The following is a 26,740-nucleotide window of genomic DNA, read 5'->3' as shown; positions in this document are numbered from 1 at the left end:
CTGGAGGGCGCTCCCTCGTTCAGGCGAGTTGTGGGGCGTCGTCTGCCCAGGGTGGTGAGGATCCCGGCAGTCACGGCGGCTTGTGCAGCAGCGCCTTGAGTCCTGTATCAGAACCTTCCTTCCTGCTGGGCCTCAGCGCCGTGGTGCGGAGGTGCCGGGTTTGAACCAGAAGGCTGAGGCAGGCTTCTGTGCCCCCTCACCAGGTAATGCCCTGTTGCGGCGGCTCGTCCGTATCGGGGTGCTGGACGAGGGCAAGATGAAGCTGGATTACATCCTGGGCCTGAAGATTGAGGATTTCTTGGAGAGACGTCTGCAGACCCAGGTCTTCAAGCTGGGCCTGGCCAAGTCCATCCACCATGCCCGCGTGCTCATCCGCCAGCGTCACATCAGGTACCCCCTTGGGGCTCCCCACCCTGCCCCCTGAAGGGACGCCCTCACTGAGCACCAAACCGCCCCCCCCCCCCCCGCCCCTGTCTTCTGTGCAGCCCTAGGAGGTGGTGAAGGTGTGAGCTCACCTCAAGGGGACAGGTTGGTCCCTACAGACAGCTCATGGGGCACTGGGGCAGCCTCACCCCCAGAGCCCTGCGCAAGGGTCACTGCGGCTGGGGCCGTACACCTTGCGAAGGCTCCAGCAGGCGTGCCGGGAGCTGGACAGGTAACAGCTCTTGGAGTCCCGTCAGAGCCATCCCTGGAGCTCAGCTGACTTGGGTGGGCTGGGCCCGTGTGGTCACACAGTGCGCGCTCCTGGCAGCTGCTGTGGTCAGGAGCAGGGGCCAGGTGGGTCTGGGTGCTCAGTTTAGCCTATGGAGACAGGGCCCCGGTCACGGGGCCTGTGGAGTGAGCGGGCTGCTAGCCTCCCAGCAGCCCCCGTGACACACGGGCAGGAGCCTCTCATGCTGCTTGTCTGAAACCGTGGGGTGCGGCTTCAGAGACAGCGAGAGGGGCCCTGATGGAGACTAGAGCTCGGGGAGGGGCACGCAGCTCGGTGCCAGCGCGCTGCCAGCCCCGCATTCATTCTGGGCCTGAGTTCCCCCGCCCTCCATGAGAGGTGAGCAAGCGTCCAGGACACGGGCGCGCTGCCGCGGCCCGGCCCTCACCCGCCGCCCCCCCCCCAGGGTCCGCAAGCAGGTGGTGAACATCCCGTCCTTCATCGTGCGCCTGGACTCCCAGAAGCACATCGACTTCTCCCTGCGCTCCCCGTACGGCGGGGGCCGCCCGGGCCGCGTGAAGAGGAAGAACGCCAAGAAGGGCCAGGGCGGGGCCGGGGCCGGCGACGACGAGGAGGAGGACTGAGCCCGGGCAGGGCCCAGGGCCGGCGCCGAGGCCCGTGCGCCTCAGATAATAAAGCAGGATACCCACACGGTGGAACTGGTCTTTACTGCTGTGTCTCCTTCCCCGCTCTGACACACACCCTTCTGTAGCGGCAGTGGGGGCTGCCGGGTGAGCTTTGTTCCCGTCCGTGGAGCTGCTGCTGGATGGTGGTCCTTGTTCCCCTTAGGCCTGGCTTTACTGTATCCTGACAGGCAGGTCTACACATCACTCCACCACCCTTCCAGGGGACCCACAGTACGGGCCAAGACAAAACTGGAGGGAGGTTCTCGGCCAGGACCTGCCTTGCACTGCTGTGCTGCGGCTTCACGCTCAATCCCTGGTGGAGGAACTAAGCCGGTGCTTCCCAGTGAACACCCAGCAGCCAAAGACAGTTCCCAGTGAGGGGTCATCTCCCAGGCGGGAAGGGGGAACTCTGCTGCCACCCCATCCCCCCCGTGGTTAGGGGTTCTGAAGACTTCATGGTCAGGAGGGAGGCAGGCTTCCGTTTTCTCTGTTGAGCTGCCTGGGGCAGGAAGGGGCTTGTTCTCAGGAAATGAGAAATAGGGGATTGAGCAACCCCAGCAGCTGCAGGCATGGGGCACCCAAGTCCTGCTCTGGGGGCTTGGGGCTCTGCTGCCAGTTCAGCGGCCATTCTCCGGCTTACAGCTCAGGATTTGCCAAGTGCAGGAGCGTGCTCGCAGCCTAGCCTACCTTCAGGAGGTCCCAGAGCTGCTGGTGTCAGGACTCCAGGCTGGCTGGGGTTGAACTGAGTGTCCGTGGGGGCAGCTCCTGGGGTCCCTGGAGGTGCGGTGTGGGTCGTCCTGGGCTAGTGCAAGGCGAGAGCAGCATACACGCTGGGCTCTGCTGGGCGCGCTCCTGACTGTGGGTTGGAGGGCGCAGTCCCCCCCTGTCTGACAGCTGAGTGGTCCAGTTCGGCATAGGTCACGTCCTGGGGGGCTTCAGGTGTGGCAGCCTTTGCGGGGTGTAGAGAGAGGTCAGGTGTGAGATGGGGAAAGCCTGGGGGCCTGGGAGGTAAGGATGCACTCCTTTAGAGAGGGGTGAAGGCTGGTCTCTGAACCCTGCCCTCCTTCAGTTCCTGTAGTTTCGCCCCTCAGGAAGGAGGGAAGTGAAGCAAGTTGAAGTCTGTGACGGATCACTTAAGTTTGATGCTGGGGGACGACGGGGCTGGAGATGGGAATTGGGTGTGGCTGTTCTCACTGAGGGACAGTCGGGCCCCACTGTGCCCTTCAGGAGAGCTAGGGGGTCACCAGGGCGGCCACGGGATCTGGTCCTCGCTGCAGCGAACAGATGAGGTTCACCCACCTGGGGACAGATGGCTGAGGGCTGAGCAAGGATCTCAGAATCCTCTGGATGTTAGAAGCTTGCCACCAGCCCCCCTCCCCGCCACCAACGTGGCCCTGTCCAGGCCCAGGGCTTGCATGTAGTAGACTGTAGTACAGACTCTGCCAGCTCAAACTGAGCATTCAGCAGCGTGCTGGGCGGAGGAGCCCGGGTGTGGGGCGCGGCAGCCCAGGAGCAGGTGCTCGTGGGGGGTGCCGCCTGGCCTTGGGGTCAGTGTCCTCTGCCCTCCGTGTGTGAGTGAGGAGACGGGGGTCTCACCTGACTGTCCCGCACTCTGCCATGCTCTGGCCGTGCGTCTTCCATGACGGCACCTGGTGGGGACAGGACAAGGGGGCCCAGCTCCTGCTCAGACCCCCTCACACCTCCCACAGCAAATGTCCAGAGCAGCTCGGTGACAGGAGCCTCCGCCACCCAGTGTCAGACTCAAGCTCCCTCCTCCCAAGCCCAGAACCACTGCCACCCGATCCCAGGCCCCCAGGACAGTGCCCCCCTTCCCCTTACAGTACAAGCTCTCCTCCGGGGCGTCAGCAGCTGGGCTGGAGCTGGGGAGGAGAGGGCAGTGTTGGGGTGGAGGGAGCCCTGGGCAGGCGGTGGGGTGCAAGTCTGGGGGAGAGGTCGGGCTGAGCAGTGTTGGGGCGGTGGGGGAGCCCTGGGCAGGCCGTGGGACGCGAGTCTGGGAGAGGTCTCACCTCTTCTGCTTGCCTCTGTCCTCAAGCACTGATGCTGCGGCCGCTGCAGGAAGACAGGAGTCAGCCTCCAGACCTCCCTGCCCCTCGCCACCCCCCATCCCCAGAGCCCTTCTCTAGGGTTATAGGGAGATCTGCAAGGGTCTCCAGGCTGGAAAAATGATCATGCCTTCCCTCCTCCACTAAGAATTCAAGAGAAGGGCTTCCCTGGTGGTTCAGTGGTAACGAATCCGCTAGCCAACGCAGGGGATGGGTTTGATCCCTGGTCTGAGGGGATTCCACATTCCATGGAGCAATTAGGCCAGAACTACTAGGCTTGTGCCCTGGAGCCTGGGAGTGCGGCTGCTGAAACCCGAGAGCCCCGGAGCCCAGGAGCCCAGGAGCTGGGAGCTGCAACCAGAGAAAGCCCATGCACAGCAACCAGGACCCAGAGCAGCCAATAAACAGAATGCGAAAATTATTTTAGAAAATGCGAGAGCTCTAAGCCATAAAATGCAAAACTTGCATGTATTCTCAAGCAGCGTGTGAGTCTGGAAACATCAAAGGATGCTCTAGAATGCTCACGGGTGCACTCACGTCTAGTCTCCAGATTTCTCTCACCCGGAGATGCCAGAGCAGCTTTAACCGGACCCCACCCCTTTCTTAGGTTTCCCTTGGGCTGGCGCCCTAAGCCCGCCGCCGCCAGGGGTCCGAGTCACCCCGTTCCCTACTCACCTGACTTCCTGCGTCTGTCCTGACCCCGGTGTCGGAGGAAGAGGAAGAGGAGGACGAGGAGCAGCAGGACGAAGGTCACCGAGACCCCGATGAGGACACTCAGGTACCACGTGAGGCCTGGGGCACCAGAGACACCCGAGTGAGCCAGGGGTGCCGCTTAACCGGGCACCTGCTGTGTGAGCACGTCTGTGCGTCCATCTCCAGCCCATCCCACCCGTTTACAGACAAGGAGCCTGAGGCCTGGAGGGGGAGATCACGGGCCCCCAAGTCGCCCAGCCTGGAGGGGGCGGAGCTGGGACTGGAACCCAGGACTGTGGGTTCCCTCATATTTTTTAGAATTAGGTTTTTTCATGCTTTCACTTCCAGGCAGAACACCAGTTGACAGACGGGTGCATCGAGCCCAGCTCTCTGCCAGCCCAGCTGGATCCGTCTCCCACCCTGCAGAGGCCTGGCTCCCCGTCCGCCCGCCCTCAGTGGGGCGGGCTCTGGCCTTCCTGAGGCCCAAGCAGGCCCTGTGCTGCGGGCTGTCCTGCTGAGGAAGGAGGTGGGAGGGCCCCTGCGCGGAGGGTGGGCCTCGGGACCTGGGAGGAGCACGGCTGGCCCAAGGTCCCAAGGTTGGAAGTAGCGGAGCCATGCGACTCCCACGCCTGGCTCTTTGCCTGGCACCAGGGCAGCTCCTTGCGGGGCTGGAGAGCTCAGACCCTGTCCCCTCCAGTGTTGCCACGTCCCCGTCCTTGCTGTCGAGGCTGATGCCAGTGAGAAGGGGCTGTCCTGAGGCCAGTAACTCGGGAAGTGACAGAGCTGACCCACCCCCACTGCCCCGCGGAGACCCTGACTCACCGGAGCCTGATTCCGAGGCAGGGAGGAGCTGATTCCCGGGGCTTCCTAAGGGTCAGGGTGGAGATGAGCGGCGGCCTGCTTCCCCTTGTCAGCCCTGCTGCCCTCCCCCAGCTGGGCCCCAGCATCCCTCTCTGCATGACCCCCACCCTTCATCCACGTCTCATTCCCGGGAGCCCCGCGGTCCCCCGGGACACCAGCTGAGCCAGGGCCTGTCTGCTCGCTCCCTTGGGGGCTGCGGGCTCTGCCAGCCCCTCTCCTGTGCTGCTCTCTGGGCGAGGGGCCACGAGGACTGGAGACCAGAGGAGGGTGGGGACCGGGGGCTCTGGCCTTGAGCCCTGTGGTCGGCCCCGGGGCCTGTGTGGCTCTGCTCCATCACCAGGAGCGGGTCTGGACGCCCGGGATGAGGGCGAGGACGGGCAGGGAACGGGGGCCTCTGGCTCTTTCTGGCCTGTTCAGAGTTGATCCCCGCCTTCTGTGACCCCCCACCCCACTCAGCCCAGAGCTCCCCTGGGGCAGGACCCTGGCCTGACCTGGAGGACGCGGAGGACCAGGGCTGGGCCTCACCTGAGACCAGGAGCTCCAGGGGGTGGCTGGGGAGCGACAGCAGGTAGGGGGCGGTGCTGTGTGAGCTGTAGCACCTGTAGGTCCCACTGTGGGCTGAGGTCACAGCACGCAGGGTGAAGTTGGCCTGAACGGGTGGAGCCGGGTCCTGCAGACGAAGGTGCTGGGGAGCAGTGAGCGACCCCTCCTTGGACAGATGGAAGGTGTCTGCCTGGACCTCAGAGCGACACTGCAGGGTCACGTTCTCTCCCTGGGGCACTGAGGCCCCTGGGTGGGCGGAGAGGGAGGGTTTCCTGTGCATTCCTGGGGGGAGCACAGGGGTGATGAGTAGAGAGCCCCTCCCCACACCCTGGACCCTGAGCAGGGGGCCTCCCTGTGAGCCCTCCCAGCTCCTCTCGGCCCGTCTGTGTGTGTCTCCTTAATCTCCATGCCTCTCACTCCTGTTTTCACGTTCCTCCCCCAGACCCCTGCCCCACCTGGGCCTCTGCTCCAGGACCCTCTCCCCGGACCCATCACCACCAGGGCCGACCCTGGTCCAGCGCCCTGAGCAGACAGTCAGGACCTGGGCCAGGACAGGGGCGCCTCACCCGCGATCAGGACGTCCAGGGGGGCGCTGGGGGCCGACCACACGTAGGAGAGGTTGTGTCCACTGTAGCATCTGTACCGGCCCCCGTGGGCACTGCTCACGCGGCCCAGGGGGAAGTCGGGGCTCTGCTGCCCTTCTAGACGGAGGGGAGGGCTGAGCCCCTCGTCCTTGGTCAGAGCGAAGCTGCCAGAGCCGGCCTCTGAGCGACACTGGAGGGTCAGGTTGTCTCCGGGGAGCACGAGCGAGCCGGGCTGGGCGGAGAGGGAGGGGGCCCTGGACAGGCCTGCACATGGGGCACAGAGGCACGCGGCTGCACGCCCGCCCTGCTCCCGGGGCTGCAGAGAGAGCTCGCCCTGCTCCCTCCCGAGGCTCCCACCTGCGTCCTGCCCCAGGAGCCCAGTGTCCCTGCCCCCGTCTCCCCCAGGGCTCCTGGTCACAGGCTTAGGTCAGGGGTCTGTCTAGGAAATAGAGGGGCTTGGGGCCTCACCTGTGACCTGGAGATGCAGAGGGTCACTGGGGAGCGACCACAGATAGGGCTGGGAGTTGGGAGCATCATAGCATCTGTAGGTCCCCCCGTGGGAGGCGGTCACGGGGCCCACAAAGAACACAGCCTGTTCCCGCCCCTGGTTCCCATAGTTCCTCAATGTTCTGTATCGGAGCAGCTCAGCGCCTCCCTCCTTCAGCAGGTGCAGCGTGCCCCCTGCATACTGTGAACTGCACGTGAGGGACACGCTGCCTCCTGCGGCCACCACAGGGCTGGGCTGGGCAGACAGGAAGGGCGCCTTGTACACTCCTGGGGGTGAGGGGCTGTGTTAAAGGGGGACCTCCAGCCCAGTGACCCCAGGTGTGAGCTGGGAGGGCAGGGCCTCCTGAGCCCACACCCTGCTCCTCTGCCCGTGAGGAGGCTCCCACGGTGGGAGGGACCCAGAGGGACCTGCCCCACCCTCTTACCTGTCACCACCAGGGGCAGGGGGTCACTCGTCACTGACCAGCCGTGCCTGGCGTGATAGGCACACTGATACTGCCCGGCTGCACTTGAGCTCAAGGATGCAAAGTGGAACCTGGCCTTGTTCCTGGAGCCCTGTGGGGCGTAAGCGTCCCAGTATACAGAGCTCCTCTCCTTATACAGACGGTAGACATCCGCCAGCGGAGACCCCTGACACCAGATGGTCACCGGGCTCCCCTGGGCGACCATGGTGCCTGGGTCAGCCCGGATGGAGGGTTTGGGGAGAACCTCTGGAAAGGAATCAGACCCGAAGAGTCAGGGCGCCTTCTCCCCCAGGTTCCCCAGCTGTCACCCAGGCCCCTCCCTGATAGGCCACCAGCAGCCCCGGCCCGCTGTGCTCCCCAGGGACCAGGGGTGGTGGGTGGAAGCAGGAGGTCTGGGGGCTCACCTGGTTGTCCCTGGTCCCACGGGCTCCAGCACAGCCCTGGAAGAGAGTTCCCTGTGAGCGCCCAGCCCCACCACACCTCCTGGACACTCCAGGTCTGCTCTGCGCCCTGAGGGCTGGGGTCAGATCCGGGCTGAGGACAGTCCCCTCTCCCCCAAGAAAGTGTGTCCCCACTGAGCCTCCCACGTCCTGGGGCCTCTCAGTGACCAGATGTGGGAGGAGAGGGGTTCCCACCCCTCCCTTCCCTGAAGCTCACCGAGGCAGAGAAGGGCGGTGAAGGTCAGGGTCGTGGCGCTGCCTCTCATGGTCCCCAGCAGAGCAGGTGACTTCAGAGACCTCAGAGCCCGCAGGACGGACAGACGCACTGGGCGTGGAGGTCCAGGCTCGGTGGGGCGCGTCTCGGGTTCCTCCTGAGCCTCGCTCCACTCTCCCTGAAGGGTGGGGCTGAGGCAACCGTGGTCTCTGGGGGCCTTTCTGACCAGATCAGACTGACCGACAGCCCCCCGCCTCCCCGCCGCGACTCTACCTGCCTGTTCCGGCTCCTCCTTGTGCCAAGTCTGATCCGGAGTGTGACCTCACGTCGCAGAGTCCAAGGCTGCAAGAAGCCGGGCAGGCCCCGGAGCCATCTGAGTGCCTGTCCCGGTTCCTACTCTGCCTGCCGCAGGGGCTGTGTGATCTTGGGCAAGTAGCTTCCCTTTCCTGAGCTTCTGCAAACGCTCTCCCTTTCTTCCGTCAGCTAGTCCAGTTCATCCGTATTTGTTGGGCAATGACCGTGTTCTGACATGGCGACAGAGCCTGGAGTTTCCTTGGTGACGCCATCAAATTCCTTCCTGGACTTGTGGGGCTCAGATGAATAAAAACAGGCAGGACAAACATCTACACGGCAGACAATTCAGCTGACTCTTGTGAGACTGTTAGAGTTGGAAGAAAACGGAACCATGAGTGTCTTTAACAGATAGAAGTCATGAAGCCTGGGTCCTGGCTGGGAGGAACACGCAGGAGCTGCTAGCTCAGGGGCGGCGGCGGTGGAGGTGGCGGCACCCCAGCCAGACAGACCTTGACCTACTCTCAGAATTGAGAGCAAGGAGGGCGAAGGCAGGGGCGTTGCCACACTGGGTCTTAAGCGCCATGTAAGCGTTTGGGGTTTTATCTTTAAAGCAGTGGGAAGGTTTTCAGCAGCAGACAGCATGAACTGATTCCTAGTTTAGCAAGATTACCGCCATGTGGAGAGTGTGACGCAGGAGGGCTCTATTGATAATGAACCCCATTCACAGTGAAACGCCAGCTTGATCTGGCTCCCGGATGGCGTGCTGTCCAGTGTTTTAAGTCATTCATGTGGATAAACCTTACGTGAACCTATAACTCGAAATATATTTACACTGGGCTTCCCTGGTAGCTCAGACGGTAAAGTCTGCCTGTAGTAAGGGAGACCCAGGTTCGACCCCTGGGTCATGAAGATCCCCTGGAGAAGGAAATGGCAACCCACTCCAGTATTCTTGCCTGGAAAATCCCTTGGACAGAGGAACCTGGCGGGCCACAGTCCATGGGGTTGCAGAGTCGGACACGACTGAGCGACTTCACATATTTTATGCTGGAATGGGAAAGGAAGGCTTCTTGGTCCGGCAGGTTGGAAGGGACTGGGCCCTGTTCAGACTGGCTGAGGGGACGGTCTGTGGAGGCACAGAGCTGCTAAGTAGGTCTGTGTACGTGGGTGCTGGGGGCTATGTGGTTAAGTGTGATGAGTCTGGTCTAGGAGGGAGAGCTGTTTAGTGGGGCTGACCCGCCACAGCCTGGAATACAGGGCGGTGCACCTGGACCACATTTTTGAAGGTGGAAACTGTTGAAAGGATTTTGAACGGGGCGGGCTCAGACCTGAAACGGTGGCGGGAAGAGTCCTTTGGGAGGTGGTGAGACGTGAACGGGAGTAAGGGGCGGGGCCTGGACTGGAGGACCAGGAAGGAGGCTGATGGCAACACAGACGGGATGTCTGGGGATGGGTCAGGGACCTCGTTCAGAAGGGCCCCAGGGGCACAGTGGTGTGGGCCTGGTGGTTGGGTGGGAAGTGCGGGAGGCCGGGGAACTGCAGGTGCTTCCACCGTCTGCCTTGGTTGCCTGGAGGAGCCAGTGGGGCCATCGCACGTAGGATGACCCCAGGAGAGAGGCGCATGGGAGCCGCTTGGGGTACTGACCCCCACTCTTCAGCATGAGGCACAGCCCTCCTTCCTGGCCTGGGATCGTGCGTTCGCTTTTCCTCTGCACTGAAGTCTTACTTGTTTCTACAATTTAGCACCATCTTTTCTCGTTGCCCGTCTTCTAAACCTCTGAGTCATCGCTGCCTCCTCAGTGCCCCTTCTCACCCTGAGCAGAACCTTTCATCTCATTCTGTGAATTCTTTCTCTAGGCAAACGGTAAGAACACAGGCCGGAGGCAAAAAAAAAGGTTTTTAAAAATGAACACAGGCCCAGGATCTCTGAGACAGTCATTGATCGCCCAGCAAAAGGAGGAGGATATCAATGAAGAAAAATAATTTTGAGGAAGTAAATATTGACCATTTTACAGATTTGATGAAAGCCATAAATTTACACGTCCAACATGCTCATCAGATAACCTTCAAAAATGATGCCCAAACATCACAATTACATTCAAATCAGTGGGGAAAAAATTTTAAAACCATGTCCACATACATCAGAGTCAAAACGGAATCAGTGGGAAAAAATGGAAAGCATCCAGATAAGAGGGCCAGGTTACATACAGAGGAAAAATGGTTTGAATGGTTTCAGATTTCATGTCAGAAGCCACTATGGTATAAGACTGATCGTCCTGAGAGACGGGCAGAGCCAGCGTGGAGTTCTGGGTATATTCTTCAGGAATGAAAGCAAAGCACTCATTCTGAGAGGAAGAACACTTGAGAGGATGTGTTGCCTGCAGACCTTTAAAGGGATGAGAAGGCGAGTTCCTCAGGCAGAAAGGAAATAATTCTCGAGGGAAACTTGGAAATTCAGCAGTAAAGGAAGAATAAAAAGTGGTGAGTATCTAGGTAAATGGAATAGCATATTTTTCTCATCTCCTGTATATGTGACTGTTGAAAGCAAAAACAATGTTTGGCGGGGTTTTTAATATATGTATAATAGATGAATACATATAACATCTATACCATGATGGAGGGTGAAAGGACCCGTGTGATGAGGTTTCCATGTTTCTCTGGAGGAGATAAAATACTCACTGTGTGGACTCTGTGGAATTAGGTGCATATATTATAACGCCCACAGTTGCCACTAAAAACACGTGAAGATTTACAGTGAGAATGCTAACAGATACAACAGAGTATTAAAAAACAAATTCCAAAAAGCCGAAAGAAGACAGGAGAGGGAAACCTGAAGAGCAAACACTAGAGGGGGCAAAAGGCAAATAAGAAAAGGTTAAACCTGAACAGTATGAAAAGGCAAAAAGATAGGACACAGAAAGATCAACTCCCCAGGCTGGTAGGTGCTCAACATGCTACTGGAGATCAGTGGAGAAATAACTCCAGAAAGAATGAATAGATGGAGCCAAAGCAAAAACAACACCCACTTGTGGATGAGACTGGTGATGGAAGCAAAGTCCGTCACTGTAAAAAGCAATATTGCATAGGAACCTGGAATGTTAGGTCCGTGAATCAAGGCAAATTGGAAGTGGTCAAACAGGAGATGGCAAGAGTGAACGTCGACATTTTAGGAATCAACGAACTAAAATGGATTATTGGACTGGGTGAGTTTAACTCAGATGACCATTATGTCTACTATTGTAGGCAAGAATCTCTTAGAAGAAATGGAGTAGCCATCATAGTCAACAAGAGTCCGAAATGCAGTACTTGGATGCAATCTCAAAAACGACAGAATGATCTCTGTTCGTTTCCAAGGCAAACCATTCAATATCACAGTAATCCAAGTCTATACCCCAACCAATAATGCTTAAGAAGCTGAACGGTTCTGTGAAGACCTACAAGAACTTCTAGAACTAACACCCCAAAAAAGATGTCCTTTTCATTATAGGGGACTGGAATGCAAAAGCAGGATGTCAAGAAACACCTGGAGTAACAGGCGAATTTGGCCTTGGAGTACAGAATGAAGCAGGGCAAAGGCTAATAGAGTTTTGCCAAGAGAACACACTGGTCATAGCAAACACCCTCTTCCACTAGCACAAGAGAAGACTACACGTGGACCTCACCAGATGGCCAACACCCAAATCAGATATCAGAATGATATCAATGATTTGCAGCCAAAGATGGAGAAGCTCTATACAGTCAGCAAAAACAAGACCGGGAGCTGACTGTGGCTCAGATCATGAACTCCTTATGGCCAAATTCAGACTCAAATTGGAGAAAGTGGGGAAAACCACTAGACCATTCAGGTATGACCTAAATAAAATCCCTTACAATTATACAGTGGAAGTGAGAAATAGATTTAAGGGACTAGATCTGATAGAGTGCCTGATGAACTATGGACTGAGGTTCATGACATTGTACAGGAGACAGGGATCAAGACCATCCTCAAGAAAAAGAAACACAATAAAGCAAAATGGCTGTCTGAGGAGGCCTTACAAATAGCTGTGAAAAGAAGAGAAGCAAAAAACAAAGGAGAAAAGGAAAGATATACCCATTTGAATGCAGAGTTCCAAAGAATAGCAAAGAGAGATAAGAAAGTCGTCCTCAGCAATCAGTGCAAAGAGAGGAAAACAACAGAATGGGAAAGACTAGAGATCTCTTCAAGAAAATTAGAGATACTAAGGGAACATTTCATGCAAAGATGGGCTTGATAAAGGACAGAAATAGTAGGGACCTAACAGAAGCAGAAGATATTGAGAAGAGGTGGCAAGAATACACGGAAGAACTGTACAAAAAAGATCTTCACGACCCAGATAATCACGATGGTGTGATCACTCACCTAGAGCCAGACATCCTGGAATGTGAAGTCAAGTGGGTCTTAGGAAGCATCACCTTGAATAAAGCTAGTGGAGGTGATGGAATTCCAGTTGAGCTATTTCAAATCCTGAAAGATGGTGCTGTGAAAGTGCTGCACTCAATATGCCAGCAAATTTGGAAAACTCAGCAGTGCTGAGCAGAGCTTCAAAATACTGAAAGCAGAAACCGACAGAGATGAAAGAGATAGATGAGTCAACAGGTGTAGTCAGGGACCTTAATTCTCCTCTCTTGCTGGTGTAAATAGATGGCCAATCGGCAAGGATATAGAAAACCTTAACCATTGTATCAGCTGACTTGACCTAACTGGCACACAGAACACATTCAACCATATTGCAAATGCACTTTTTTTTTCAAGAGTACATGGAATATTGGCCAAGGTAGTCTTTATTCTTGGTTGTTAAACAGCTTAGCAGATTTAAAAGAATTGCTGCCACTCATGACTTGTCTTCCAACCTAACTGGGATTTAAGTTAAAATCTATCACCAGAAAGCTGTCTGGAAAATCTTTAACTCTTTGGAAATTAAACAACACACTTCTAAATAATCCAGAGCACAAAGAGGAGCTCAAGGAAAATTGGAAAAATATTTTGAACTGGAGGAAAGTGAAAGTACAGTAGCCTTGTGGGATGCCGGTGAGGCAGTGTTCAGAAGGCAAATGAGACCAGCAAGTGTTCATATTTTAAAAAAGAATGGTTTCTAATCATGAACCTAACTTTGCATTTTAAGACACCAGAAAAAAGAGCAACTCGCCTCAAAGTAAGCATAATAAATAACAAAGGATTCCCTGGTGGTCCAGTGGTTAAGAACCCACCTGCTTAAGCAGGGGACACAGGTTCGATCCCTGGTCCAGGAAGACCCCACACGCCGCAGGGCAACTGAGCCTGTGCACCCTGGCGCCCCTGCTCCGCAACAAGAGGAGCCACCGTGAGGAGAAGCCGTTGCCCCAGAAGTGCAGGGCGGCCCTGCTCACGGTAGCTGGAGAAAGCCCGCAGGGCAGCGCAGACCCGGCACAGCCATGAAGAGAGAAATGATCCTGTAAACCAGGAAAGGGCAGAACTCCATGAATCTGAAAACAGAAGAGCCATAATAGGGATGAATGAAACCCAGGGCCAGTTCTTTAGAAAGGTCAGTGACACTGACAAGCCACTAGTCAGAGAAACCGTGGAAGAGAGAGGGAGGACACCATTTGCCAATATTTGTGGTGAACGACAGGTTATCAGTGGAGACCCCACTGACATACATAGGGTCATAAGAAGAAAGTAACAGACAGTTCTGTGCCCATGATCTCGGCAACTCTTGAGAGACACAGGCTGCCAAAACTCACTTGAGAAGAAATAGTCTCAATATTCCTTACAGAATATTAAAGAAATTGAATCTGTGGTGACTTTGCAACAAATAAGAAAGACTCCAGGGCAGAATGGGATCACTGCCATGCAGTACTAGATGTTCAGGGAAGAAACGACACAGTTTCATACACTCTCGTCCAGAAAACAGAAGGGAAAGAAAACGCTGGCAGCAAGTTTACGAGGTAAGCACTACTCCAGACTCAAGTCAGGAAAAGGAAAGAGAGTTGCAGACAGCACAGGTGAGGGAGACAGAGACAGAAATTCTCACCAAAATATTGATGAATGAAAGCCAAGCAAGTCTGAAAAGGATGGCACACCGCAACGAAGTGTGGTTCACCGTCAGACGCTAGGCTGGTTCAGTATTTGAAAACCAGTGAGGCTGGCATCACCGACTCGACGGACGTGAGTCTGAGTGAGCTCCGGGAGATGGTGATGGACAGGGAGGCCTGGCGTGCTGCGATTCATGGGGTCGCAAAGAGTCGGACACGACCGAGCGACTGAACTGAACTGAGCTGAAGGTTCATCCACCATGTTAATAGACTATCGAAGAGCACCCCTATCATTACATAAGTCTGGGCATCAGAACCATTTGATAAAATTAATAAAATGCTCAGCTACGTAGGAAGGGAAGGGGCCTCTCTAATCAGGTTGGGAGCGTCTGGGATCTGTGTTTGCTGGTGCTTAGTTGCTAAGTCGTGTCTGACTCTTTTGCGACTCCCTGGACTCTGGCCCACCAGGCTCCTCTGTCCATGGGATTCTCCAGGCAAGAACACGAGTGGGCTGCCACTTCCTGCTGCAGGGGATCTTCCCAACCCAGGGATGGAGCGTGTAGGTCTGGCATCTCCTGCATCGGCAGGCGTGTTCTTTACCACCGAGCCACCTGGGAAGCCGCAGGGGCCATTCTGTAAGTAGCCTCCGGCTCTCAGTTGCAGATGGTGGGTGTGATGGCGTGAGCCCATAGGGCTAAACCTCACCTCTGTCGCTGGGGCTCGCCAAGAGTCCATGCAGCCTCCACTACACGCGGATGTGGGGGTCCCGGGACTGAAGTTACTGCGGAGCCCCGCCTTGGGGCTCCACTCCGGTCCGCCAGCTTCTCAGTCACGTGAGAAGTCACTCGTTTTCCCAAGGATGACATATGCTGCTTCTGCAAGAAGAGGATGCCCACCCAGAAGCATGCCTCTCTCTCAGGGCTAGGTGTGGCACGGTGCAGTGGCCCGTGCTTACTACACGGAGTGTCTTGACAGCCTCTGAGAACAAGACCTCTGTTAACCTCCCTGCTTTGGGACGCTCTGGATTGCTGAATTTCTTTTTTCTTAAAAAGCAGAAAGAAAACGACAACTCCCACCTTTCGTAGTGTATACCAGGGTTACCAGAGTACTCGCCGCCCTCTGCCCAGCAGGTCCAGTTAACAAGACATCATCGACGCTGCGGACAGATGGGATCTTCTGCCCGACGTCAGGGAGCCGGGGGCCCCTTTGGACTGTGCTGCGAGGCGGGGAGGATTAATTTGCCTCCGGCAAAGCGTGGACGTGAACTGCAGTCCAGCCTAGGTGAACACGAACTGCTTCTTAGTTACCAGATCCACAGCTGCGTGAAAGTGAGCCAAGGCTGCCTAATTCTGTTTTGGGGGAAGTACCTATTGCACACAGCAGCTGCGACAGGAGCTGACGTGGGTGAAGTCTGAGACCTTCATGTGTCGGGTCTGCAGAGGCCAGGCTGGGTGCTGAGCAGGAGCGTGGTGCATCAGCCCCACTGCCCACCTAAGTCTTTGCGGGCGGCGCTGACTCCTGCCATTCCACCTGACTGCAGCGTTGCTTTTGATTGCCTGTGCGCTCTGGGATAGGACAGTTACATCGTTTCTCGTTCGAGCCAGTCAGCTTGCAGGATCTTTGTTCCCTGAGCAGGGAGTGAACTCACAACCTCGGGTGTGAAAGGACAGAGTCCTAACCTCTGGACTGCAGGGCAGTCCCCAAAGTTATGCTGTAGAGAGTACAGATTCTGCTCCCTGTCTTTAAAGTGAAACTATGTTTTGGAGACTGATAAAATGACTGGCTCAGCTTGCGCTCTCAAGGCTTAAAGACAACCTCTGTTTGGGAATATTCTGGAGCTCGTTTGGCTGTACTGTGAGGGTGTGGCTTCTCTGAGTGTGTCTGATTGTCCTGAGTGTTCCATGCGTCCTCTTTTCTTTTTAGTTCTTTGTTTATTTCTGGCTGTGGTGGGTCTTCCTTGCCACACGGGCTTTTCTGTAGCTGTGGTGCGCGGGGGCTCCCCTCTAGCTGCGGTGCCCAGGTTTCTCACCGCGGTGGCCTCTCTCGCTGAGAGCACAGGCTTTCGGGCACGCGCGCTTCAGTAGCTGTGGCCCCCCGGGCTCTCGGGCACGCGCGCTTCAGTAGCTGTGGCCCCCCAGGCTCTCAGGCGCAGGTTCCGTAGCTGTGTTCCCCTGGGCCCTGGGGCGCGGGCTCGGTAGCTGTGGCCCCCAGGGCTCTGGGGCGCGGGCTTGGTAGCTGTGGCCCCCCGGGCCCTGGGGCGCGGGCTCGGTAGCTGTGGCCCCCCGGGCCCTGGGGCGCGGGCTCGGTAGCTGTGTCCCCCCAGGCTCTCAGGCGCAGGCTTGGTAGCTGTCGCACAGGGCTTGGTTGTTCCGTGGCACGTGGGATCTTCCCAGACCAGGGACTGAACCTATGTCTCCTGTATCGGCAGGCGGATTCTTTACCAGTGAGCCACCAGGGAAACCCGCATGCGTTCTTTATACTGCATGGAATTCAAGCATCTCCCATCCCCGTACGGGCTCCAGGAGTTGGAACACAATGCTAATTCATCAACATTTCTTGAAGCATGAGTAGATAAACGCAAGAGGACACTATCACTGGGTGACGACGAGTGTGACTTGGTTTTGCCGCCGCAAAATGTGAGCCTAGTGCCCGTGGAGGAGAGGGAGCCGGGCGGGGCAGGCCCACTGTCCTCCCGCCCACGTTTCTGTTTCCCCATTATTCTTTCTGGTTTCCTGATGTCCCAAGATTCCTCCCTTTTCTGGAACCAGAACTTCCCGTGGCCAGTGATCTAGGCCAGGCGTGCTTGTGAGAGTCCTGTCGGTTTTCCTGTGCCTGAGACTGTCTTTTCCCCGCCTTCATTTCTGAAGGAATGGAGGAGGAAATGGTAACCCACCGCAGGATTCTTGCCTGGAAATCCCACGGACAGAGGAGCCTGTGGGGTCACCGAGAGGTGGACACGGCTGTCGAATCGGGATCGGCAGTTTTCTTTCCGCTCTTGACACCGTTGCACCAGTTCCTTCCTGCCCTTGAGGTTCTGCTAAGTGCACCGTCATGTGAGCGGGTGGCACTCCGGCCTCTCGGCGTCCAGGGAGCGCCTTCCTCTTTTGCTGGGTTGTGATGCTTCTTGGCGTGGGTTTTCTGGGGCTCATCCCGTTTGGGTTTTCCTGAGTTTCATAAGTCTGTAGCTTTGTGACTTCTGCCAAGTTTGGGGAAATTCCAGCCACTGTCTCTCAAACTGCTTTCCAGTCTCATCCCCTCTCTCTTCTCCCTCTAGGAATCAGAGACTGGCGATCCGCGGGGTCGGGGGCTGTTGAGACTCTGTTCCCGTGCCTTTCCAGAGCCTGTGCTCCTGGTGTTCAGACCGCTGTTGCCGTTGCTGCCTGTCCTGTCCCCCGTCCCCAGCCGCCTCCATTCCGCTATTGAGCCCGGTCATCCACGGGGGCTTCTGTTTGAACTGCTGCGTCTTTCAGATCTGAAACATCCGCTGCGTTCTTGGTACCTTCTGTCTCCTTGCTGAGACTGTCTAGCTTTTTTACATTTACTTTAAGCACATGTATAATTGCTCCTCAGAGCAGTTTTACCATGACTGTTTTGCAGCGCTTGTCCGATCATTTCCACAGATCTGTCATCTCACTGTGAGCAGCTGTTGTTCAGTTGCTCAGTCGTGTCCGACTGTTTGTGACCCCGTGTCCTGCAGCACCCCAGGCTTCCCTGTTCCTCACCATCTCCCGGAGTTTGCTCAAACTCACATCCATAGAGTCGGCGATGCCACCCAACCATCTCATCCTCTGCTGACCCCTTCTCCTCCTGCCCTCAATCTTTCCCAGCATCAGGGTCTTTTCCAGAGTCTTGGCTCTTCGCATCAGGTGGCCAAAGTACTCAAGATGAGATTTTCCTGGTTCTCATGTTGATGAATGAGTTTTCAAATTGAGACCTGGACATTTTGGATATTATGTTGTGAGGGTCTGGTCTTATGGAAATCTTTTGTTATAAAGGGCTTACCTGACGCATAGCTGGGGTTTGACTCATTCCTGCCTGGTGGGTGGGGCAGTCCAGGTGCCCTACCTGGTCCCCTTTGATACCCACCGGTTCACTCCTGGGGTCTTCCCCCTCCTCATCTGTCTGCTGCCTTCTCTGCACTCTTCAGAGTACAGGCAGACCCCGGAGATGCTGTGGGCTCAGTTGGAGACCACGGCAACCAAGCAGATATCACAGTAAAGTGAGTTATGGAGACTCTTTTGTTCTCCCAGTGTCTATCAAAGTTACCTTCACACTATACTGTGGTCTGTAAGTCTGAAGTAGCATTAAGCCTGATACAACAAAGTAGACACTTCAATGGATAAATAATGCTAGTGGGGAAATGGCACTGATAGGCTTGCCTGATGTGGGGCCACAAACCTTCAATTTGTAAAAACTCACATCATCTGGGAAGCACAGTAAAAGGAGGCATGCCTGTATTGTTGCGATTGTGTATGTAATGTCCAGGAGCTTAACTGTGCCTGGTGGGGGGTTAAGGAAACAAACCTCTATTTCCTCCTGGTCCAACACTGGAAGTCTGAAATGCACCTGATTTTTATGTATTCAGTATACCCAATGATATTAGATCCTTTTCAAATCAGAAAAGAGATTCTTATATTATTTGGATTTTTTATGCACACAGTTTTGTAATCTGTGAACAATACAGTTTTTTTTTTTCAGCAATACAGTTTTATTCCATCCCTCTGTGCCTAGCTTTCTTTCTTTCCTTTTTTTTTTTTACTACTTTATTTTATTGGTTGGTTCTCCCCCCAGGGCCCTGCTGAATAGAAATGTAATAGTAAGCATTCCTGGCTCAGTCTCAGTCGCAGGCAGAAAGGCTGTGCATTTTCACTGTTAACAGTGAGCTCTGGGCTTCCCTGGAGGCTCAGTGGTGAAGAGTCTGCCTGCCGATGCAGGAGACCCGGGTCCGGTCCCTGACCTGGGAAGATGCCACATGCACCGTCCGCCAGCACCGCTGAGCCTGTGCTGAGGGCCTGGGAGCCGCTTACCCACGAGCCACAGCTGCTGAAGCTGGGCACCCTGGAGCCCGAACTGTGCAGCGAGAGAGGCCCCCGCAGTGAGAAGCTGGGCACCGCGAGGAGAGCCCCCGCGCAGCAACAATGAGTAGGCAAGCAGACACAAAGAATAGATTTCTAGTGCAGGTTTTAAAAGATGCTTTGATAAATGATAGGAAATTCCCTTCTACCTACGACTTTTTCATTATAAATTGGTGGTGTATTTTATCAAAAACTTTTCATCTGTTATCACGATGTTTTGAAATTTCTTCTCCTAATATTTGAATTGTATTGATTGATTTTTGAGGATGAAACCAACCACACGTCCCTGAGAAAAGACAGGTGCACCTGCTTGATATGTTGCCCATTTTGTTTGCTGATGAACCTCCTTGTGAATGTTTGTTTAGGAAAAGAGAAACCAGGAGAAAAGAGCTTCCTGTGGTTTTCCCGTTTCGTCGTTTCCCTGTCACCGATTGGTCTCCGGCTTTGCTGGCGCACTGAAGTGCTTTGTGGAGAGTGTCCTTCCTTCCTTCTCCCCTCTCTGCGTAAGCTGGTGTAAGCGCGGTAGGTGTGTGTACGAGTGTGTGTGTTTCATGAGCGCCCACGTGTTCAGATGCATTCACCTGTGAAACGCTCCGGACTCAGAGTTCACTTTATAGGACACTTTGGATTTTCTGTTTATCCTTATGTCCATACTTCCGATAAATTTTATTTTTGAGGGTTTTGGTCTGTGTCATCTACATTTCCTACTATAATAGCAGAAACCGTCCTTCGATGAAGTTTGTACCTTTCTAAAGTCTGGAGGGCCTGCCGTCGTGTCCTGATGGCGGTACAGCCATGCCTTCTCTCTGTGTGGCTTGGTCCTTGTGCCTGGCATGTATGAGTGTGATGCACGCCCTCAGGGACGAAGCTTCCTGGCTTTTCTGGTTTTCCTCTCCTCCTTGTTTGTCTTCAGTAGTAGCTACCCTTGTCATTGTTGTTTCCCCCTTCCTACCTCCGTTTGGAGTAATCTGCTGATCTTATTCAAAATCACTGGTAATTGAGAAGTCCGTTGCCTTCTTTATAAAATATGAGGATATTAATTATCTTTTTTAAGGAAACTGAAACATGCTTTCAGTTTTTAGTAATCTGTTTATTTGTGGCTGTGCCGGGTCTTCCCTGCTGCGCGTGGGCTCTCTCTGGTTGCAGCGAGTGGAGGCTGGTGCCTGGCTGTGCACGGCCTGCTCACGCGCTGGCTCCTCCCGAGGAACACCGGCTCTGGGCACCAGGGCTTTGGCAGCTGCAGCGCCCCTGGGCTCAGCTGTCCGGCAGCAAGTGGACCAGACCCACGTCCGTGCATTGGCCGGCAGACTCTTAACCGCTGGGCCACCCGGGCTCCAGGGTGCTGCTTCTGAGAGTAGAGCCAGTTGACCCAGAAGGGTCCCAGGGGCTCCTGGTGGTCTGTTAGGAGCCCAGGGACTGGCTGCGGGTGGCTAGGTGGTGTCCACTGCTGGCAGCTCCCGTGCCTCCGGGGGTCTGCGATCTGCTCCCTGGAGCCTGGCGTCGGTTCTTCCCTGGGCTAGTGAATGGCAAGAGCAGCATACTCACTGGGCTCTGCTGGGGGCTCCCCCGACGGGGGGCCGGGGGGTGCGGCCGTCCCCCTTCTGAGGGTCGAGTGGTTCAGCTGGGCGTAGGTCACGTCCTGGGGGGCTTCAGATGTGGCAGCCTGCGTGGGGGATGGTGTGTGAGATGGGGCGCCTGGGGGCCCGGAGAGGAGGAACCCATCTGCTGTGCGTCTGTCCATCCTTCCCAGAATCCTCCCCACCGGGAGGACAGAGGGGCACCTCCCGCCTTCGTCTCAATCTCGGGGGCTCACAGGGCACCTGTCCCCTCCTGGGGGCCTGCCTCCCACCTGTTCTGCTGGAGGGAGACAGTGAGGCAGGACAGGCGCCTCCTGGGTCCGCCGCCCTCCTCCAGCTAACTCCCCGCTGTGCCCAGATGAGGCTTGAAACCTCGGGTCAGGTCAGCTCTCTCTCCTGATGGAAACTCCAGGGGCCTCCTGACGCCCGGGAGCCTCCGGGTGCTTTGTGCGGCCCTGATCTCTGTCTGAGCCCTGACCTCTTGCTCATCTGGCCTGGCACACGTCCGTCTTCCTGCTAAAGCACATCCCTCCTGCCTCAGGACCTTCCTACCGAGTGTGCCAGCCCCATGCGCCCAGTCCCGTCTCTTGATTTACTTTCCTCGTCAGCACCTTGCATTCTGGGACTCTGCCTGCTTGTTGGCGTGGGGCCCCTCTCACTGTGAGGTGAGCGCCTGCTGTCCCTGCAGGGCCTGGGGGGTGGCGCCCGCTCTCCCGCGCCCTTTGCTGGGGGGTGAAGGAGGGGTCTTGGGGCGTGTGGGCCATCCACTGATGCACGCGTCCTCATGAGACTTGGGGCTGCATCCCCACACCAGAAGGTCAGCCAGAGGCCACGGAGCTGGGAAAGGCGCCCTGAAGGAGGGGCCGTGAGGTCACAGGGCAAGGGGAGGGAGGGGTCACAGCAGGACCCAGGAGCCGGGAAGGCGTGGGGTGGGTGTGGCTGGAGCTGCGGGCGTGAGCACAGCGACGTGGGAGCTGGGCTGAGATTGGCCACAGGAGGTCTGTGGTGGCCAGACGGGAGCAGGGGTCTCACCCGATGGTCCAGCTGCAGCCCCACCTCAGAGTGGGCGTCGCTCACGGCAGCATCTGCGGCAGAGCAGGGGCACCGCTGGGCGGGGTTCCGAGAGCCTCGGGGCTGGAGCCCCCGCCCTGCACCCTGGGGGGTGCTGTGTGGTCCCCCAGCCTTCTGAGCATCCCCCCCCCCACTGCCTCCAGAAGTCTCTGTGCCTGCCTCCCCACCTCCCTACCCCCCACCGCGGGTCACCGCCTCTCCTGCTCACAGATGGCCTGGTCCTGGGCGTCTGCAGCTGGGCTGGAGCTGAGGAGGAGATGCTGTGTCAGGGGGAGAAGGTGGGGTGCTGTGGGTGGGGCTCTGGGGGTGTCGGGGTGGGAGTTACCTGCTCTGCGGGCCTCTGTCCTCAGGCCCTGGGTCTGCGGCCCCTGTGGGAGGTTGGAAATCAGCCTAGGCCTGGGCGGGGTCCCGGGACAGAGGCTCGGCCCGGGGATGTGGTGCCCTCCGCCCTACGCGTGGGATTCAGGAGGAGAGAAGGCAACCTGGGCTCGAGCGCGTGACATTGAGAAGGAGGGGAATGGCTTAAACTAGTGCACGTGAGCTGACACTGGGTGTTTTTTTCCACTAGATTTTCAGATTTGAGATTCTGGAAAAATTTTTAAGTGAAATATCGTTGATTTCTAATATATTAGTTTCAGGCATACAACATATGATTCAATGTTTTTATAGGTTATACTCCATTTAAAGTTATTACAAAACGCTTGCTACATCCCTGTGCGACCCGGTATATCCTTCCTGTTTCTCTCATATGTAGCAGTCTGTGTCTCTTAGTCCATACCCCTAATCTGCCCGTCTCCCCGGGAACCATTAGTTATTTTTCCACATCAAGGCGTCCGTTTCCGTTTCTCATACACATGCCTTTGCATTATTTTCCAGATTCACTATGTACAAATGACATCATAAATCATCTACCTTTCTCTGACTTAATTCAATGGGTGTAATACTCTCTAGGTCCATGTATGCTGTTGCAAATGGCAGAATTGTCTTCTTTCTTATGGCTGAGTAATATTCCATTGTATGTGTATGTGTGTGTACATATATATGCATACATACACATACATATATGTACACACACACCACATTTTCTCCATTCATCTGCTGCTGGACAGCTGACTTGCGCACATATAAGTTGCCTATATGAATATTGGAATGTTTGTATCTTTTCAAATTACTGTTTTCGTTTTATTGACACATATACCCAGCAGTGGATTTGCCGGATCATATGATAATTCTGCTTTTAGTTTTTAAGGAATCTCCATACTGTGGAAAAAAAATCTCTAAGCAGCCCGCTCCCATGTCCTCGGTTTCCCTCTGTCTGATGCCCTAAGGCCGCCAGGGGTCCGAGTCACCCCGTTCCCTACTCACCTGACTTCCTGCATCTGTCCTGACCCCGGTGTCGGAGGAAGAGGATGAGGAGGATGAGGAGCAGCAGGACGAAGGTCACCGAGACCCCGATGAGGACACTCAGGTACCACGTGAGGCCTGGGGCGCCAGAGACGCCCGAGTGAGCCAGGGGTGCCGCTTAACTGGGCACCTGCTGTGTAAGCACTGGTGCTGGGGTCTGTGCGTCCATCTCCAGCCCATCCCACCCGTTTACAGACGAGGAGCCTGAGGCCCAGAGGGGGAGATCACGGGCCCCCAAGTCGCCCAGCCTGGAGCGGGCAGAGCCGGGACTGGAACCAGGGCCATGGGCACCCCGAGCTCCTTCTGAGCTGGCCCCCAGGAGCACACCAGCTTCCTGCTCTGGGGGCCCCTCACCTGCAGGGGCTGTCCGAGGGTCTCAGCTGGAGCTGAGGGCCCTCCCTTGTCCCCTCCCCTCCCCCACCTCAGCTGGGGCGGGGGAGGGGCGGGCTGCGTGGAGGGGTCTCTAGGTCCCCACCCTCCCACCCCTGCCACATGCTGTCTCCATGCTGAAGTGGAGGGGACAGGCCCCACAGTCACCTCCTCAGGGGCTCCCTGTGCTCCTCACCTGATGGGGGTCACACCCAGCTCAGAACTGAGGAAACCCAAGATCTGGGCCACGGGTCTCTCCTTTTACACTGGGAGAAACTGAGGCCTGTGCGCGGGTGTGGTGAGGGTGAGGGAGTCCACATCAGAGTCTCCGGAGGCGCTTGAACTGGGGCATATTCAGCCTGCCCCCGGACCCGCCACCACCTCCTCAAGAGCCTGCTCCCCTCTCTGCAGTTCCTGACTCCACTGAGGGGTGGAGCTGATGGGTCTGATGCCTAGAGCCCCCTGGGGGTCAGCAAAGGGATGGGGGCGGGGCCACTTCCCCCTCCACAGCCCCATCTCTGCTCCACGCCCAGCGAATCCTTGATGACCTCAGCGGGTATTAGATCTTCCGGCTCCCACACCGCCCTGGGGCGGGCTGTCACCCCTGAGCACATAGCCCCATGACTCCCCAGTGGTTGGATTGGGGCCCGAGGGTGGAGTCTGGGCCCATGGGTCCTGGGAATGAGCCCAGGAAGGGGTGTGCCGGGCTGACCCAGGGTCCCCACCTCACTCCCTTCTGCGCTGCACGGCCCTGTGGCCTCCCTGAGACCCTTCCACTGCCCACCTGCTCCTCCACAACCTCAGTGACAAAGGAAGGGGTGAGGCATGGGCTCCGAAGCCCCTCCCTCAGGGGCCCCTCCCTCAGTGCCCCCTCCTCCACGACCTCCCTGCGCTCCCAGGGTACACAGCCCCGAGCTGCTGAGTCAGAAGGACAGATGGGGCCTCACCTGAGACCACGAGGGCCAGGGGCTCACTGGGCTGGGACAGCAGGTAGGGGTCTGTGCTGAGTGAGCGGTAGCACCTGTAGGTGCCCCCGTGGGCTGAGGTCACAGGGCTCAAGGAGAACTCGGCCTGGTACCGCCCGTCTTGGTCCTGGGAGTGCAGACGCAGGGGGCGCTGGGCTGCCCCCTCCTTGGACAGAAGGAAAGTGTCCGTCCTGTCTCCTGACTGACACAGCAGGGTCACACTCTCCCCCGGGGCCACCGCGGGGCCGGGCCGCACCGAGAGGGAGGGGCTGTCTCTGAGCCGTCCTGCAGAGGGGGAGGGGGTGCGGGCGCCGGGCGGGTTCTGAGCGAGACTCCTCGGGCCTCTCTGGCCCCTCAGCGCTGTCTCTGTCTCTCCGAGTCTCTCCCCTCCCCCACCCCGTCTCTCTGTCCCTCCCTGTGACCCCTCCCCCTGGTCCCAGCATCACCCCTGGGGCTCCCCGGTGGGGCCTGTGCAGAGTCTGGTCCCCGACTGACCCGCTGGCCCCTCACCTGCCACCAGCAGCTCCAGGGGCTCGCTGGGGGCCGACCACTCAGAGGAGAGGCCGTGTCCACCGTAGCATCTGTACCGGCCCCCGTGGACGGTGCCCACAGGGCCCAGGGGGAAGTCGGCCTGAGAGAGCCCTCCCTGGGGCCTCTGGGCAGGGCGCTGGGGGAGGTTCTGTCCCCCCTCCTTGGACAGAGCGAATCTGGCGTAGCCGACGTCAGAGCGACACTGGAGGGTCAGGTTCTGTCCAGAGGTGACGACGGGGCCCTGCGGGGTCAGGAGGGAGGGCTTCCCAGACAGCCCTGGGGAGAGACACGCGCTGGGTTGTAGGGACGCTTCCCCCGTGGACGCCCCTGTCCCGGCCCGGCCCCAGGCCTCCCTGTCTCTCCCTCTGTGTGTCTGTCCTGTGAGCCCCACGCTCCTCCCCCCACCCTCTCACAGCGGCTCCCCTGGGAGCAGAGACCCCAGTACGTTGTCTTGTCTGCTCAAATGTGTGGGGTCAGGACGGGACTTCCTCACCTGGGACCAGGAGCTCCAGGGGGTTGCTGGGGGCTGACCACACCCGGGGGGTGTCCCTGTTAAAGCCGTAGCATCTGAACGTCCACCCATTTCCGGGGGTCACGGGGCCCACGGGGAACAGGGCCTGCATCTGCCAGTCATGGCGTCGCTCTCCATCCAGGGTCCAAGAGGCCTTGTCTTCTCCTTCCTTGGTCAGAAGGAATCTGTTAAATCCATGATAGGAGGCACACTGGAGGGTCACGTTCCCTCCCGAGGTCACCACAGGGCTCGGCAGGGCTGAGAGGCTGGGTTTGCTGTAGGGTCCTAGGAGAGAAGGAGGCAGCTCGTTCCCTGGGGCTCCCACCCTCCCGTCCAGGGCTGGGCTGGGAGAGGGACACCCTCTGAGAGCAGACCCCCTCCCGAGGGCAAAGCCCGTGCCCCCCGAGTGTCCCTCACCTGTCACCACCAGCTCCAGGGGGTCACTGGGCTCTGACCAGCCAGCGGGGGTTCTGTAGTAGCACTGATAGCTCCCTGTGTGGTCCTGTCCCATGTAGTAGATGGAGAACTTGGCCTTGACCCCAGGCTCCAGGGGTTTCTGTCTGTCCCAGGGGACTGAGGTTCCCTCTTTATCCAGATGGAACTCCTGGGCCCCCGGGGTCCCCTGACACCAGATGGTAATGGGGCTCCCCCAGGGGACCACAGTGCCCGGCTCAGCCCAGATGGTGGGTTTGGGGAGGGTCCCTGGAAGGAAATCAGAGGCGGGCTCACCAGGCGTCTCCCCAGGCCCCAGCTCTCAGCCCAGACCTCCCAGACTCCCACTCCGTGCGCCTGGGGGTGGGAGTGCCCTCCCCCTCCCTGCGGCCTGGGGGTGACCCTTGTCGCCAGGAGAGGAAGGAGCTGGGCCCTGGGACAGACTTACCGGCCTGCACCTGGGTCCTCAGGCCCACACTCAGCCCTGGAAGAGAGCGCCCTGTGAGAGGCGTGCCCTCAGCCCTGAGCAGCGCCTCTCCTCCCTGGGAGCCTCGGGGCCCTGGGGTCCCCTGATGGAGCAGGCTGGCTGGTGGGGGGGGGGCGTCACTCCAGAGCAGGGCTCCCCCCGCCCCTCCCATCTCACCGAGGCAGAGCAGGGCGGGGAGCGTGGTGGCCATGTCGTCTCCTCCCTGCGGTCCAGGCTGTGAGGATGGAGGAGACCTGGGTGTCCTCCGGACAGACAGACCACAGGGCGTGTCCTCTCCGGGGCTGGTGCTTCCT

The 26,740-nt window shown here is 57.4% G+C and overlaps 2 protein-coding genes across 5 annotated transcripts in view; one reads left to right on the top strand and one right to left on the bottom strand.

The window, feature by feature from the left end:
• Window positions 1-1,365, top strand: part of RPS9 (ribosomal protein S9) — a 6,677-nt gene extending 5,312 nt beyond the window's left edge. For both annotated transcript variants that reach the window (XM_018063497.1, XM_018063498.1), the window contains exons 4-5: window positions 204-390; window positions 1,116-1,365. In XM_018063497.1, the coding sequence (XP_017918986.1) occupies window positions 204-390; window positions 1,116-1,293 (365 nt within the window). In that variant the 3' untranslated portion in view covers window positions 1,294-1,365. The remainder of the gene's footprint in view (window positions 1-203; window positions 391-1,115) is intronic.
• LOC106501822 (leukocyte immunoglobulin-like receptor subfamily B member 3) lies at window positions 506-26,740 on the bottom strand. 3 transcript variants are annotated; one of them, XR_001919599.1, is made up of 12 exons: window positions 26,604-26,740; window positions 26,409-26,444; window positions 25,946-26,230; window positions 25,511-25,813; window positions 24,997-25,293; window positions 24,469-24,771; window positions 23,114-23,230; window positions 3,363-3,405; window positions 3,175-3,215; window positions 2,932-2,984; window positions 2,023-2,284; window positions 506-801 (listed from the first exon to the last, which is right to left on the bottom strand). XR_001919599.1 is itself a non-coding variant. In XM_018063441.1 (11 exons), exons 1-11 carry the CDS (start codon window positions 26,635-26,637, stop codon window positions 2,138-2,140), a joined length of 1,659 nt encoding a protein of 552 aa, XP_017918930.1. In that variant the 5' UTR covers window positions 26,638-26,740; the 3' UTR covers window positions 1,476-2,137. The 3 variants fall into 3 exon arrangements, 2 of the variants coding, with proteins under 2 accessions (XP_017918930.1, XP_017918932.1); XM_018063441.1 differs by lacking the exon at window positions 506-801 and having other exon boundaries at window positions 1,476-2,284; XM_018063443.1 differs by lacking the exons at window positions 506-801; window positions 2,023-2,284; window positions 2,932-2,984; window positions 3,175-3,215; window positions 3,363-3,405 and adding exons at window positions 18,841-20,763; window positions 21,710-21,762; window positions 21,957-21,994; window positions 22,074-22,116.

This window comes from Capra hircus, chromosome 18 (assembly GCF_001704415.2).
Source record: "Capra hircus breed San Clemente chromosome 18, ASM170441v1, whole genome shotgun sequence".
Taxonomy (NCBI): domain Eukaryota; kingdom Metazoa; phylum Chordata; class Mammalia; order Artiodactyla; family Bovidae; genus Capra; species Capra hircus.
The sequence above is the reverse complement of the archived record's forward strand: the minus strand, read 5'-3'. Positions and strand labels throughout refer to the sequence as shown.

Bases quoted from the DNA above. Each gene is read 5' to 3' on its own strand.
- LOC106501822 (XM_018063441.1), bottom strand. From the start codon at position 26,637: ATGGCCACCACGCTCCCCGCCCTGCTCTGCCTCG. The intron at 26,231-26,408 runs GTAAGTCTGTCC...ATTTCCTTCCAG, and splicing joins GAGGACCCAGGTGCAGGCCG to GGACCCTCCCCAAACCCACC. The intron at 23,231-24,468 runs GTGAGGCCCCAT...CTGGCGCCCCAG, and splicing joins CCTGGCCCTCGTGGTCTCAG to GCCTCACGTGGTACCTGAGT.